The sequence below is a fragment of the Myodes glareolus genome, chromosome 2, assembly GCF_982192425.1.
Source record: "Myodes glareolus chromosome 2, mMyoGla1.1, whole genome shotgun sequence".
NCBI lineage: Eukaryota > Metazoa > Chordata > Mammalia > Rodentia > Cricetidae > Myodes > Myodes glareolus.
This window is the reverse complement of record NC_142027.1, coordinates 108,423,402-108,438,865: the sequence shown is the minus strand read 5'-3', so window position 1 is coordinate 108,438,865 and position 15,464 is coordinate 108,423,402. Positions and strand designations below refer to the sequence as shown.

At 48.4% G+C, this 15,464-nt stretch overlaps 1 protein-coding gene across 9 annotated transcripts; it reads right to left on the bottom strand.

Annotated features, from left to right (window-relative positions):
* Positions 1-4,079: 4,079 nt before the first annotated feature.
* On the bottom strand, positions 4,080-10,616 carry LOC125398805 (paired immunoglobulin-like type 2 receptor beta-2). Of its 9 annotated transcripts, none has more exons than XM_087903441.1 (5): positions 10,357-10,616; positions 9,718-10,053; positions 7,219-7,408; positions 4,912-4,969; positions 4,080-4,436 (listed from the first exon to the last, which is right to left on the bottom strand). In XM_087903441.1, the coding sequence occupies exons 1-4, from the start codon at positions 10,442-10,444 to the stop codon at positions 4,957-4,959; spliced, it is 627 nt and encodes a 208-aa protein (XP_087759567.1). In that variant the 5' UTR covers positions 10,445-10,616; the 3' UTR covers positions 4,080-4,436; positions 4,912-4,956. The 9 variants fall into 9 exon arrangements, with proteins under 9 accessions (XP_087759567.1, XP_087759568.1, XP_087759563.1 ...); XM_087903442.1 differs by having other exon boundaries at positions 7,219-7,405; XM_087903437.1 differs by having other exon boundaries at positions 4,939-4,969; positions 9,667-10,053; positions 10,357-10,611.
* Between the last annotated feature and the right edge of the window lie 4,848 nt (positions 10,617-15,464).

The window sequence follows — 15,464 nt, the reverse complement described above, 5'->3', positions numbered from 1 at the left end:
CCTGAAATCACTGTTTCCTCAGCTCCTGATTTTCTCCACTCCTGCCCTCCCCTCGGTCTGTTTCTCATTATGTCTCCCTCATGCTGGTTGTCTGTATCTTTCTCTCTTTCTATAATTGCAGTTTAAGGAATGATCATTTTCTGCTCACCAGACACAGTGAGGAAGGAGGTGATGAGGAAACACATTCAGTCCCCAGCCCTAGCTTGGTGCCCCCACCATTGTCTGCTCTTTGCATTCTTGCTGCCTGTCAGGGACTCCTCACAGCGGCCCTGGAAAACTAAGGCCCAGTGGACACTCTCGCCCTGGCTGCTCGCTGCTGCTGAGTCTGTAACTTCCCTGTGTTTCTGGGTAAGTTATATTCTCGTCTCCCTCACCCTGACACTGACTCCACAGCTATTCCAGCTTCTGAAGGAGCCTTCCTGCCTCCTGCCACCCTTACCACACACTCAGAAGAAGAAACCAAGGATCAGAGAAGCCTGGCACATGTCACATGACTGTCACAGGGCAGGTGACTGGACTTCAGTTTCATTGAGTTCTCGTAGTCTCACTCTCCACACTGAATTCCAGCTGCCTGCTCGGTGCAGCCTCTGATCTCCCCTCAAAGGCCATAGAACTTCTGCTGGGATCCAGAGAGGATGTTCCCACAGAGCACTTCAGTGATTCCCTCTAGCTGTGGCTGTTCTAGATGCTCCTTTGAATGCAGTGGGCAAAAAGGGCTCAGAGCAGCAATGTGTCAGTCATGACATATCGCCTGGGACATCTCTGAGAGTGGACACAGCTGGTCCATGAATAGTCAAGTCGTAAGATGTGGGGCAGTGGCTGTGGTGGCCAAAGGGCTGGTTCTGTAGGACGTCATCCTACCCTTTCCCATGACAAGGTGCCATCAGTTCCCTGAAGGGCAGGAAGATGTGATTGTATCAGAGGAAGCAGAGGTGACTTCCCATTTCCTTAGATTTCCTGGCATTGACTGCCTTCTCCATGCTTCCCTGCAGGTGGCTACACCGCTGCCCTCTGTCATGTCTGCTTTCTCTGCCTTCCTCACCCCTTGCTAAGTCTCTAAAGGAAGGACTGGGCCTAATGACCTTCCATGCTCCAGCTGCTGGTCTCCACAGGCTCTGGTTGGTCCCTCAGGATCCCAGCTGTCCCTTGTGCTCAGCCTTATTGCTGCCACCTACTGGCCACTGAGTCCCAAATCATGAACTCTGTTCTCATTTCAAGTCCTGAACTCAGTTGATTCCCCATAGGGACCCTGCTGAGGGATGATTTCTGTCCAGCAGGCTGTAATCATTTTTCTGTCGTGAGAACCCAGTTTGCCCCAATAACAGCGACTGGACCCTGCAGTCATGACACTTTCATAGGGGAGGGGCACTTTCTGTGGAAGATCAGCCTGGGGCTGTCCAGTGTACACATGGAGCTTTTACATACATGTGACCATGGGAAATGTTAGACTGCAGTGTTAGAACCTGGCTGCCGCTCATGCTGTAGCACAAATGTGCCCTGCACCCACAGAATAAATACGTGTAATTTTAAAAGTTAAAACTTAAAGAGGGCTAGGCATGGTGGTGCATGCCTTTAATTCCAGCTTTGGGGATGCAGAGTCAGAGTCAGAGGCAAACGAGAGTGGATCTCAGTGAGTTTGAGGCTATCCTGGTCTCTATATCAAGTTCCAGGCCAGCAATGGCTATATAGATTTTGTCTCATAAAAACCAACCAAGCAAACAAACAAAGAAATCCAAGGTAGAATGTGTTCTGAGTAGTAACGCCTGAGGTTGTCCTCTGGCCTCCACATAGGTGAGCACACATGTGCACACATGTGCACCTGAATACAGACACAGACATGTCATGCAGGGAGACATCCATAGCTGATGTGCCCCACATGTCTACCCAGTCCTCATCCTGAGTAAACACGGCCTCCCCAGCCCAGCCTCTGTGACTCTCAGAATTCAGTTCCTGGTCATGTCCCCAGCATTCAGACCCTGATTTTACACCCAGCTGTGTTTTCCCATGACAGTGATGGCAGAGAATAGACTCAACCCTTCCTATTTCTGTCTGAACCAACCAATTCCGGAAACTTCCCTCAAATAACAAAGTGAAGGGTAGATGGGCCTCACCCTAGCAGACAACTCATAGATGACAACTGTCCATCTGTCCACCCATCTGTCACACCATCTACTCTCCTACTCCTTGAATTCTTTCCTTTGTGTCTAAAAGTCCCTTATGAGTGACCACATATGATGTTTGTCTTTCTGGGCCTGAGTTACCTCATTCAATATGATGTTTTTTAGATCTATCCATTTGCCTGTAAATCTCAAGATGTCATTATTTTTTTCTGCTGTGTAGTACTCCATTGTGTAAGTGTACCACGTTTTCCTTATCCGTTCTTTGGTCAAGGGGCATTTAGGTTGCTTCCAGGTTCTGGCTATCACAAACAATAATGCTGTGAACATAGTTGAGCACATGTCCTCGGTGTATGATTGAGCATTCTTTGGATATATACCCAAAAGTAGTGTTACTGGGTCTTGAGGAAGGTTGTTTCCTAATTTTCTGAGAAATTTCCACACTGACATCCAAAGGGGCTCTACCAGTTTGCATTTCCACCAGCAATGCAGAAGTGTTCCCTTTTCCCAACAACCTCTCCAGCATAAATTGTCATCAGTGTTTTTGATCTTGGCCGTTCTTACAGGTGTAAGATAGAATCTCAGAGTTGTTTTGATTTGCATTTCTCTGATGACTAAGGATGTTGAGCATTTCCTCAAGTGTCTTTCAGCCATTTTAGATTCCTCTGTTGAGAGTTCTGTTTAGGTCTGTATTCCAATATTTTTTTCTGGATTATTTGTTCTTTCGATGGACAATTTCTTGAGTTTTTTGTGTATTTTGGAGATCAGCCCTCTATCTGATAGGTTGGTTGTTTGGGCCTGTTCCCTTGGAGGTTGCTTGCTTAGGTCTGTTTCTGCTGTGGTTGCTGCCTTGGGCCTGTTCTGGCAGAGGTTGCTGCTTCAGGCCTGTTACAGTGAAGGTTGCTGGCTCTGGCCTGCTACCTCAGAGGTCACTGATTCATGCCCTGTCCTACAGAGGTCTCTGGTTTGAGCCTTCTCCCTTAGCCATGGCTCCCTTGGCAGTCCCTCCCTTGTGCCTGCTCCTGTAGAGTTCACTCCCTCAGGCCTGCTCAGGCAGAGGTTGTTGTCTCAGGGAGTTTCTGAAGATATCCCTGGCTTGGGCCTGCTCTCATGGAGATCCCTGGCTTGGGTCTGGACCTGCAGAGGCCTCACATTCAGGTCTATTCCCTCAGAGGTCCTGGACTCTCACCTGGACCCGCAGAGGGCACAGGCTCCAGCCTACTCCCTCAGTGGTCGTTCCCTTGTACCTGCTATTGTGGAGATTGCTGTCTCAGGCTTGCTTCAGCAGAGGTCACGGATTCAGGCCTGTTCTTGTAGATGTTCCTGGTCAGGGTCTACTTACGTGGAGAACCTGACTTGGGCCTGCTTCTGTGGATGTCCCTGGCTTGGATCCAGTCCCACAGAGGCCTCTGGTTCAGGTCTACTCCCTTGGAGGTCCCAGAGTCATGCTTGGACCCTCAGAGGCCTCATGCTTAAGCCTACTCCCTCAGGGGTCATTCCCTTGTTGGATTTTATCCTCATTGGTCAGTGTGGATGCTGTCGTTATGTCTCAGCATGCTCTTTGGTAGAAGCTGACCCACTGACTATCAAATGTTAGACAGACTGGACTTGGGAAGGAAGTCTTGTCCTAGGGGAGACCCTAGACATCAGAACATCCACATGGCAGGAAATAAGGAAAGTGGGTGGATGTAGATGGACATGTGAGGAAAGAAAGCCCAGCATGGAACCCAAGCAAGCCATGGTCTGTCACCTGAGGAGGAGCATGGAGTGTCCAGGGCCTGTGGCTGAGATGTCAGTGTCCAGGGAGAATGGAGAGAGGAACAGGTTTCTCAAGCAGTGGTTCTCAGTGTGGACCTTGTTACCTTCTTCTGTGTCTCTGCTCCTGGACACAATCTGCTACTCTCTAAGGTCTCATGTGTGTGTGTGTGTGTGTGTGTGTGATGAAAAGAGACATGAAATGCATTGCTGGGAGGAAGACATTTATTAAAAATGTTACTAACTCCATGGACTAATAGGAAACAGCACTTTGGGATCCCAGGATCAGAGACAGACAAATTGAAATTGACCTGGGTTCTGAGGGTAGGAAATCAGAGCGCACATGGCAGAAGTGGGGTTCTCTTCTTGTACCTCTCCATGGACGGATGTTTCACAGCACAGGCCTGCAGCCATGCTCTCTGATTCCCAGGCCATGGTCAGGGAAGGGCTGGAGATGCAGGATGCGTGGTTACCAATCCCTACTTTGATGGAAACTCACCACCCTGATGAGCGATGCTGACCCCTGGAGTTCTGTTAGCTGGGGACTAAGAGACCATTTTTGTGCTTAAGAAGAAAAGGACAGTTTTCCGTAGTCAGGTTTTAACTTGGACAATTTGGATCCCCAAAATAAATGCAGGTTATTGGCCTAGGCTGCAGACACCTTTTCCCACTGAGCTATCTCACTGCTCCCACTTTTCTTTGTCCATTAATATGCTACTTTGAAATACCTCCTTTAAAGTAAATTTGGAAAACGTTATCAGCATGATTTATCCCCTGGAGTCATCCACATTATTTTTTATGAAATGGTCCTCATTGGTCTGGAACTCAGCAATTAGGTTGGACTAGCTGGACGGACAGCTCCATGACTCTGGCTGTCTCTTTCGTCCAGGGCTGGGTTTACAAATTCCTGTCACCTCCCTGTCTTATAATGCAGCTGCTCCCAGTCAGACTCAGGTCCTCCTGCCCGTGTGCAAGGCTTTTCTACCACAGTCTCCTCTCTACCTTGCTTGCAAGCCTCTCACAACACACTTCCTCTCACCTGCTCCATGGAATGACAGCCGCTCACCTGACTGGGGATTCAGCTTTAGTCTGCTGGCCTGTAGGAGAAGAACCAGTGTCAGTGTGGCAGCCATGCTGATCCTCTGTCTGTCTCTCAGCTGTCCTCTGTGTTCAGACAACATTAGGGGTCCAGAGAAGCAAACAGCTCTGAAGAAAATATTCAGGGACAGGTTTGAGAGTCCCCAGGACCTGAATCCAGTCCTCAGCTGTCCTGCACAGCACAGCCAATCAGAGGACAGCTCTCCTGTCTACTGCCCCTTGTCCATGCCCTTCTCCCTTTCCTTCCTTCCCCTGCCTTGAACTCTGTCCCTTCCCTGCTCTCCCTGCTCTGCACTCACCAGGCCTCCCTTTTGTCTCCTGGGAACCTGGCTTCCTGGCTTCCCTGAGAGTACAGGCTGCTGCTCCCTGCAGATTCAGTCTCAGGGTTCGAATCCCAGTCAGACTTCTGCTGCCCCCCAGACTGAAGCTCTCCTCGTCTTAGCTGCTCCTCTTATCCATTGCAGGGCTGAGCCCTTCTGAAAACCAGGGCCTGCATGTTCAAGTCTGTGTTTCTGGGCTTTCCAATCCACTTCACTATCTGCTCATCTCTGCTCCTGTCCTGTAGTCTTCTTACCATGGATTTAAGTCTGCTCTGAATCCAGTCCACACGTTGCCTTTGTTTTATGTGTGTCCAAGGTCTTGTAGAAGCCAGGTTCACCTTCAACTTTCTATGTAACTTCAGATCAGTGTGAACTCTTTATTTCCCCTGCCTGGTTCACTTCCCAATGCTGGCATTACCTTCCCACAGTAGGAGCCCTCTACTGTGTCCCCTGTGTTTATTTCTTAGAATCCTTTGATTTTAGGAGACAAATCATTTTGTCTTTACAAAAAAGTAATTGGGATTTGGATAGAGACTGCACTGAATTTTTAGACTGCTTCATATTGTAAAGAGTTTAAAAAAATTTTCCTTATTCAAATATCCTTACATATTTCAGTATTTCCCTACTTTTATAAATTTATTTCTGTCAGCACATATATGTATGTGTACATTTGCTTATGTGCACACACATGTGGGTGGTAGAAGACAACCTTGGGTATCATCCTGCAGGAGCTGTCCACTATAGTTTTGGGGGCAGGTCTGCCCTTGATTGGGGTTCACTGATTGGGCAAGCCTGGCAGCAAAGTGTGCCTCATGGATCCTATCATCTCTTCCTGCCCAGTATCTGCCAATGTAGTCAACTTTATCTGTGAATCCTGGGGATGGAACTCATGTTCATACTTGTGTTTGTGGGTCAAACAAATCACCAACTGAGCCATCTCCCGGCTGTTCTGCAATTTCTCTCAGCCGTGTGTCGTTTTTAGGGTACAAATCCTTCACCTCTCTTAGTGTAGGTTCTTCCCAGACATGTTCTTTTCCCCGGTGGGTCTATTGCACACCGTTGTTTAATTTCTGTGTTGTTACCACTTCCCCAACTCAGGCACTTCTCTCTATTCATGGTCTCACTTCCTGTGAGATGCTGTCCCTGAAGGCTGCTCTAACTCAGACCTTGTTTAGTAGCCACAGCTCTTTCCAAAGGAGCAGTTGGCCCCTGGGGCTCCCGCGTGCCCCTTGAATTCCTTAGGAGCAGGCTGTGTTCATCTGCACTCGGTTCTCTAATTTCCAGCTGGGACTCTAAGGAAGTAGGCAGAGATTCCAACATAGTTGAGTTCATTCTCTGTCGTTGTGACTCTGCCCTGCACATGTTTACCGCGCTGGCTGTTCTTGGTTGTCATCTGGACTGTGTCTGGAATGAGGTATAATCTAGAAACGGAGGGCACACTTGTGATTTGGATCTTGAGGGAGGAAGACAACAGGCCTTTGATCCAGACCTTGAGGCTGGCAGGCACACCTTTCACCTGGGCCACACTTTCCGTTAGAAGCCTATTTAAGCACAATGGAAGAAGGAAGGATATTTTTCACCTGCTTGCTCTCACCTCTGTCACACATTCATTTCTGCTTCCGAGATCCCAACAGAGCAGCTAAGACACCCAACCTCATGGGACGAAGTAGCTACTGGGTTCTTGGTCTTTCCATTCACAACTAGTCATTGATGAATGGCAGCCTAGAGGCCATTCCAATAAATTCCTATATATACATTCATTATATATATTCATAAATAAATTTCATTATATACTAATATATACATATATTTATTCCATAAGTTCCATGACTCTGCAGACCTGACTAAAACATTTGCCTTTCTCAATGTCACACAACAGAAAATCTCACATGGGAAGATCAGATGAGGCCCTGTCCTGGACCACTCACCTTTTATTCCACCAGAGGAAGATCAGCATCACATAGACGGGGGTTATGAGTACAGCCGTGGTCACTACCACCCCAATTGTGGCTCCGAGGTTCACAAGTGATGGATTCCTTTGGCCTTCTCTGTCCTTCAGCCCAGCTGTGGTGACTGCAGAGGTAACGATGGAGGGGCTCTTCGTGATAGTTCTGCCTGCTAGGGAGAGATGAGGAGTGAGAAGATCCTCCCTGGATGAGGAGGGATGGGGTGAGTGTCACATCTTGTCTCCTCTATGGGAGGTGAGATGGGGAGCAGCTGTTAGAAGTTCACAGAGGGGAACACATGCTGAAGGCTGAGACCCTAGGAGAGCAAGTTCAGTGCACACCCTCCACCTGTCCTGGCTGAGTGTGCTTAGATCTTCATCTTGTCACAGATGAACAAGCCACGGAGACCCAACAGTTTTGTTGTAAATGTAGGAAGCACACAGCTATCTCAGTCTACAGAGTGTTTACTCCTAGAACTTTGAACCTGAGATTGATCCCTAATATCCATATAATGATCTGGGTGAACTGGGCATGACCTTTAATCTTAGCCCAAGGGGCAGAGGCAGGCACACTCTATACATAGAGTCTATACATAGAGTTAAAGCCAGACTATCTATATAGAGAGTTCTACAGGAAACAGAGCTGAGTGAGTTGTAATCCCTGTAAAGAGGAGGCAGAGACAGGCGTGTCCCTGGGGCTCACTGGTCTCACAACCTAGCCTACATGACAATCTTGAAGCCAGTGAGAGATCCTGTCTCAAAAAATAGGGTGGATGGCACCTGAAGTTGTCCTCTAACCTTCACATGCACTGAACAAATGTGAACATTCACACATACACACACCTGAATGTATAGAACCACATGATCACACACACAGAATACGTAACTGTATCACACAATTACACACACACACACACACACACACATATATATATATATATATATATATATATATATATATATATATATATATATATATATATAATTTTAGCCATAAGAGTACAGCACAGCACAGGGCAGAGAACACTCATTTGTTCTACAAACATCACTATGTTTAATTTCCACAACACTTACCCATTTGGAAATTCTATACCCGCAGCTCTCAACTTGTGGGTCCATAAGCCCACAAGGATCCCATATTGAATACCCTACTTATCATATATTTATACTATAATTCATAAGAGTAGCAAAATTACAGTCATGAAGTAGCAACAAAATAATTTTATGCTTGGGGTCACCACAACTTGAGGGACTGTATTAAATAAAGGGTCTCTGCATTAGGAAGGTCGAAAATCCCAGCTCTAGAGCCATGAGACAGTTCCTTTCCTTACCCTGAGCCCGGGCAGCTGCCTTTTGACATTATACCAGGTAGCATGGCAGCCGTAGAGACTGCACAGAGAACTGGGCTGTGGGTGTCCTCTCATGGGTTGGCTCTAATCCAGTCAACAGTCACTGCTGGATGTGGTGGCACATGACTCTAGTCTCAGCACTCGGGAGATGGAGGCAGGGAGATTTCTGTGAGCTGAAGGCCAGCTTGGTTTACATAGTGAATTTTGGGACAGCCAGGGCTCAAGCATGAGAACCAGTGTTGTGAAAATCATGAATAAATAAATAGCCTTGGAACAAGGCTGTGATCAATAACCGAGCAGGTAGACTCCCTCAGCTTCAGGATGGCCATGTATAGAGTTCCACGATGACAAGGCTGGGCCTCGGTGCTCAGTGTGCATGGGCCTGCAGTTACTTCTGCTTCTGAGGAGAGGCCAGGATCAGAAGACAGATCAACCACATCATGAAATTGGGATATTAGTTTAAAAATCCTTGGTGCTTATAAGGGAGAGTAGAGCAATGGAGGAGAAAGGGGAGTTGGGAGATGGAGAGGAGACATGGAGTGGGTAGAGAGAGTTGAGGGATGTGTTCTGGGGATTTAGTAAGGGAAATGGGGACTGTGGTGACATCTAGCAGTTCATAGTCAGACCAGAGGACACCAAGAATATCCAATGGACACCTACTGCTCATTCTGGCCTTAAGTTGGTGCTGTGTGGAGATGCTCTATACGGGGACTAACAGGAGCCCTGACACAGGACCAAATGAGTCAGCAACATCCTGGAAAAGTCAATTCACCTTGAGGTCAGGAGAAGGGGAAGTGGGCAGGACCATAGTGCTAGTTTGGATCAGAATGGAGGTGACCTAGGGGGTGGACACAACCTGAAGCCAAGAGAGAGGTGGGGTTCCCTCTGAGCAGAGAATGACAGACACATCAAGGAGATAGCCAAGGCTTGGACATAATTACAGTGGAAAGATCCTGTTTGCAGAGGCCTGGGCAGAGCCAAGGGAAAGGGATATAAAACCAGTCTCAGAGCTGTGGAACCCGAGGGGACATGTAAGGGACAAGGAAGCCAGAGGCGTCAAAGCCACAGCCAGGGTGGCTCACCATGGGTGATGATGAGTTGGGTTCCATTAATAGACTGCCACCTCTGCACACCTCTTTTTGTGTTCAGATGAATTTGGCAGAAGTACACTGTCTCGTCTTTCTTGTTCAAATCCAGAATTCTGAGGACTCCGGATGTCTGAGGCTGTGTCCAGTTCAAGATGAGCCGGTCCTTGAAATGCTCATGTATGAAACCCGAGGAAGAGTTGTAGATCAATTCCCCATAGAAGGACTTCCTTCTCCAGAGAATCCTCATCTGTGGATCCTTTGCCATCTCCCAGGGGAAGTAGAAGGAGAAGGGGATCTCGATGGAGCTGCCCTGGACACCAGATAGGCGTGCTGGTTGGTCGACACCAAAGGTATTAAAACTGATGATTACTGCTGAGTTCCCTGGGAAGGTTGGGGAAGAATCTGAAACCGCTGCAGGGGATGGAAAGGACAACCCAGATTTCCCAAGTCTCCATCCACAGGCAGGCATAGGACTCGGGAAGGGCTATCCCCACTGTCCAGTAGGGGACAGGACAGACAGGAAGAGTTGAGCTGGACCCACTCTGAAGATGAGCTCTCTCTTGTGGCTCAGAGGACAGGCTGGTTCCTCTAGCAGTCACCTGTCCACATGACAGCCCACTCTTCACAGCCCCACTCACCCCCTCCTGTGGTTAGGTCCCCAGTAGTGAGGTTCCCACCACTCACCAGCTTGCAGGCAGGCTGCTACGAGCAGCAGAAGCAGGACCAAAGCCATGTCCAGAATACCTCCAGGAAGTGAGACCAGCAGAACCATCAGACAGTGGAGGAGGTCCCGTGGAAGAACCCTGGGTGCTCAGGAGTCAGGAGAGAGTCAGGGTAAAGTGACCTACATTCCCTGGGTCTTCTCATGTGGAGAACTGAGTGGGGACAGGACCTCACCTTCTCCACCTCCTTGTGGCCAGTAACTTCCTTTATCACTCTGGCTTCTTCTTTCCCACGTTACAGAAGATCTGCCCTTGTGAGAAGATGACTGCGCCCTTGAGCCCAGCCCCCATTTTTTGCTGGAAGATGCAGCCTTGACCTCTGCATGCTGGGCTCTCCTCTCTTCCACCCTGAGCTCCTGTCTCATCCAGTCTTTCCCATTCCCTATGCAGCGTGTAATCACTGTTTCCTCAGCTCCCGATTTCCTCCACTCCTGCCCTCCCCTCGGTCTGTTTCTCACTATGTCTCGCCTCATGCTGGCTGTCTGTGGCTATCTCTCTTTCTCTCTCTCTCTCTCTGTCTCTCTCTCTGCCTCTCTGTCTCTGTCTCTCTGTCTGTCTCTGTCTCTGTCTCTCTCTCTCTCTCATAATCACAGATAAGGGATTGATCATTTTCTGCTCACCAGAAACTATGAGGGAGGAGGTGATGAGGAAACACATTCAGTCCCCAGGCCCAGCTTGGTGCCCCCACCATCGTCTGCTCTTTGCACTCTTGCTGCCTGTCAGGGATTCCTCACAGCAGCCCTGGAATCCTAAGGCCCAGTGGACACTCTCGCCCTGGCGGCTCGCTGTTCCCTAACCTGTAACTTCTCTGTGCTTCCTGGTAAATTATAGACTTGTCTTCCTCACCCTGACAACGACTCCATAGCTACTCCTGTTTCTGAAGGAGAATTTTTGCCTCCCACCAACCTTAGCACACACTCAGAGGAGGAAACCAAGGGTCAGAGAAGCCTGGCACATGTCACATGACTGGCACACGGCAGGCGATTGGACTTCAGTTCCATTGAGTTCTTGTAGTCTCACTCTCCACACTGACTTCCAGCTGCCTGCTCAGTGCAGCCTCTGAACTCCCTTCAAAGGCCACGGATCTGCTGCTGGACTCCAGGGAGGCTGTTCCCACAGAACACTTCAGTGATTCCTTCTAGCTGTAGCTGTTCCAGAACCTTCTTTGAATGGGGTGGGCAAAAAGGGTTCAGAGCATCATTGTATCAGGTATAACATATCGCCTGGGTCGTCTCTGAGTGTGGACACAGCTGGCCCGTGAATAGTCAAGTTGTGAGATGTGGGGGCAGTGGCTGTGGTGACCAAAGGGCTGGGTTTGTGAAGGGTCATCCTACCCTTTCCCATGACAAGGTGCCATCAGATCCCTGAAGGGCAGGAAGATGCGATTGTACTTGAGGAAGTGACATCATTTTCCCAGAGTGACATGTGAAAAGGTGACTTCCCATTCCCTTAGATTTCCTGGCACTGATTGCCTTCTCCATGTTCCTCTCAGGTGACTATGCACTTGCCCTCTGTCATATCTGCTTTCTCTGCTTTCCTCACAGTCCCCATGGTCCTCTGATCCCTTGGCCTGAGCTCTCATGGTCATGGACCTCATTCCCGTGGCCTCACTGCCAGCTGCACATGGACGCACTTCTGTAGCCATCCATCCTGGCCTTGGAGATGCAGAGCACAGAACCTCAGGGATGATTTAATCCCAAATGGATCATCAGTCAGGAGAGGGGACTGGGCCTATTGTACCTGTCAGAAAGCCCGTCCCCCTCCATATTGGATGGGGTTTCATGAAGCCCAGGCTGAGCATTGAACTTGTTATGTAGCCAAGGATGACTGAATTTCTATAGAACCTCCCCTCTGTCCTCCCGTGTTCTGGATGAAAGGTGTGCCCCATTGTGCCCCTTTGTCTCCTGCTGGAGATAGAACCCAGTGTACTGTGCATGCCAGGTAGGTACGCACTCCTCCAGTTCAGCATTGTCTTTAATCCTCAGTGAGGTCTGAGAAGAGGCCCTCTTGGTCATGAGTGCTTGCCTCCAGGTTTCATCTGGCTTTGCTTTACTGTCTAGGGTCTGTGGGTAAAGGTTGTCTTAGCTAAGTCTTAGCAAGATTACCCTTGCTAAATCTCTAAAGGAAGAACTGGGCCTAAAGAGCTTGCCATGTTCCAGATGTTGGTCTCCAGCATTTTTACACAACAGACTCTGGTTGGTCCTTCAGGATTCCAGCTGTACCTTGTGCTCAGCCTCACTGCTGCCACCTACTAGCCACTCAATCCCAAATCATAAACTCTGTCCTAATTTTAAGTCCTGGACTCAGTTGTTTCCCCATAGGGACCCTGCTGTGGGATGATTTCTGTCCAGCAGGCTGTAATCATTTTTCTGTCGTGAGAACCCAATTTGCCCCAATAGCAGTGACTGGGCCCTGCAGTCATGACACTTTTATAGGGGAGGGGCACTTTCTGTGGAAGATCAGCCTGGGGCTGTCCAGTGTCCATGTCCAAGGGGCTTTTACATACATGTGACCATGAGAAATGTTAGACTGCAGTGTTAGAACCTTGCTGCTGCTCAGACTATAGCACAAGTGTGCCCTGCACCCACATAATAAACAAGTGTAATTTTAAAAGTTAAAACTTAAAGAGGGCTAGGCATGGTGGTGCATGCCTTTAATTCTAGCTTTGGAGAGGCAGAGGCAGAGGCAAACACAAGTGGGTCTCAGTGAGTTAGAGACTGTCCTGGTCTATTTATCAAGTTCCAAACCAGCAATGGTTATATAAATTTTATTTCATAAAGGCCAAAACAAACAAAGAAATCCAAGGTGAAATGTGTCCTGAGTAGTAACGCCTGAGGTTGTCTGCTGGCCTCCACATTGATGAGCACACATGTGCACCTGAATACAGACAGACATGTCATTCAGGGAGACAACCCTAGCTGATGTGCCTCCACATGTCTACCCAGTCCTCATCCTGAGTAACCACGGCCTTCTCAGGCCAGCCTCTGTGACTCTTCAGACTCCAGTTCCTGATCGTGTCCCCAGCATTCAGACCCTGATTTTATACCCAACTGTGTTTTCCATGCCAGTGATGGCAGAGAATAGACTCAACCCTTCCTATTTCCATATGACCCTTCCAATTCTAGAAACTTCCCTCAAATAATACAGTGAAAGGCAGATGGGCCCTGCCACAGCAGACAACTCATAGATGAGAAGTGTCCACATGTCCACCCATCTGTCACACCACCCACTCTCCCACACCTTGAGTTCTCTTCCCCAGTGACAATTAATGCAGCCCAGAAGGAACCCAGAGTAGCTGCCCAGACTGGGTCCTGAGAGAGTTGAGGGGATACTAGAGAGAGGGTGGAGGATGATGACCTGTGGTGTAGACAGGACACTCAGGCTGCACTAGGACATCACAGTAGCACATTTGCCCCGCCCCCATCTGAACTATTTTTTTCTCCCCTTGATGGCATCAACATTTTTCATTTGCTGCCCAACCTCAGTGTGAGCACCTCCCTGCACCCCTGTAGAGGGGAGCCCCAAGAAGAGACTCTATACCGTGCCCTACAAGTCTAGTGAGCAGCTGGGTGACCAGATCAGCCACCTATTCCTCTGGATGAAGTCTTTCAGATTCTGCAGATAGCCAAGACAGAGGAAGGAACTGACATTTCACTGAGTTTGAGTCACAGAAACTGAGAAACTCTCAATTCCTGTTTAACTTTCTATGTTGCTTAAACAAAACTATTAATAGTCACAACATTTATTTCAGTGAATCTAAACAAAAACTTGTTACATCTTCAAGTTCTCCTTCTCCAACCAAAGGGAACTAATGGATGACCTGCCTCCATGGCCTTTCTGTTGTTGGAGTTTTGGTTAGCTCTGGTTTGTTGGTTCCAAAACAGAGTCATATGTAACCCAGACTGGATTCAGACTCTATATTTACTAATGATAGCTTCCAATTCATAATCTTGCTATCTCTACCTGTCAGTCATTGGGATTGTAGGCTTATGCCACCGTGCCCAGATTCCTCCAGTACTTTTTGTTACTGAATGGCTCTGGCTGGGGAACTCAAACCCTAGAGTGGTAACCCGGCTAGACCCCATGTCTGCTCCTATTCCAACAATCATGTTCCCTGCACCCTGAGGGCATTTTATGTATTTGTTGTTCAGAATGCTGGTTCTGTGTAAGCCTTTGTTGTGGGCCCCTTTTTTGTTCTTCCCTTTTGAACAATGGAAACTGATATGGCAAGCCACATGACTATTGGAGTACCATCCATGAGGTTCCTTCTCTGTGCCCAGATGCCTGGACGGAGGAGTTGAACCATGCTTTAGGTGACTCAACAGATGATCATTTTGACAGCCTGATTTTGTGAACACCCCAAAGATGCTCAGAGGAGACACCACTCCAGTTGCCAAGATCACTGTGACCATGGCTGCTGCTGAGTTCAGCCTCAGAGGCTTGGATCCAGTTACACCACAGCAGACATCTCACAGCTGCCCCAGGAGACTCTACTTTAGTCATGAGAAGCCTTGGCGACTTCTCCATCACCCTCCTAACTTCAGCAAGTCCCCTGGGGATGGGACAGTTTTCCAATGACTCAGCAAAGGCCCCTGATTGATACACATTCAGGGCTTGTCACTGATGCAATAAGAACTGCATCTATGCAGGACTGTGATTGGCAGATCTGAATCATGCATGCCTGTCTTAGGGTTTCTATTGCTGACAAGAGACACCATGAGCATAGCAACTCCTATGAAAGAAATAATTAATTTAAAGTGCCTTCTAGTCTTAGAGGTTTAGTGCATTATCTTCATGGTGGGACACAGCAGCACGCAGGCAGAAATGGTGCTGAAGCAGAAGCTGAGAGTTATTCATTCAAATGTACAAGAAACAGGAAGTGAACTGTATCTACCCTGAGCACAGCCTGAGCATAGGAGACTTGCGAGACCACCCCCGCAATGACTCACTTCCTCCAACAAGGCCACACCTACTCCAACAAAGCTATGCCTCCTAATAGTGCCACTCCCTATGAGCATATGGGGGCCAACTACAGCCACACTGTCAAATGCCCATACACCACCTCTGGTT

What these genes read in the sequence shown, in the direction of transcription:
- LOC125398805 (XM_087903437.1), bottom strand. Translation starts at nt 10,444, where the DNA reads ATGGTTCTGCTGGTCTCACTTCCTGGAGGTATTCTGGACATGGCTTTG. An exon ending in AGCAGCCTGCCTGCAAGCTG is followed by an intron (nt 10,054 to 10,356) that starts GTGAGTGGTGGG and finishes CAACCTTCCCAG; the next exon opens with GGAACTCAGCAGTAATCATC. An exon ending in CCAACTCATCATCACCCATG is followed by an intron (nt 7,409 to 9,666) that starts GTGAGCCACCCT and finishes ATCTCTCCCTAG; the next exon opens with CAGGCAGAACTATCACGAAG.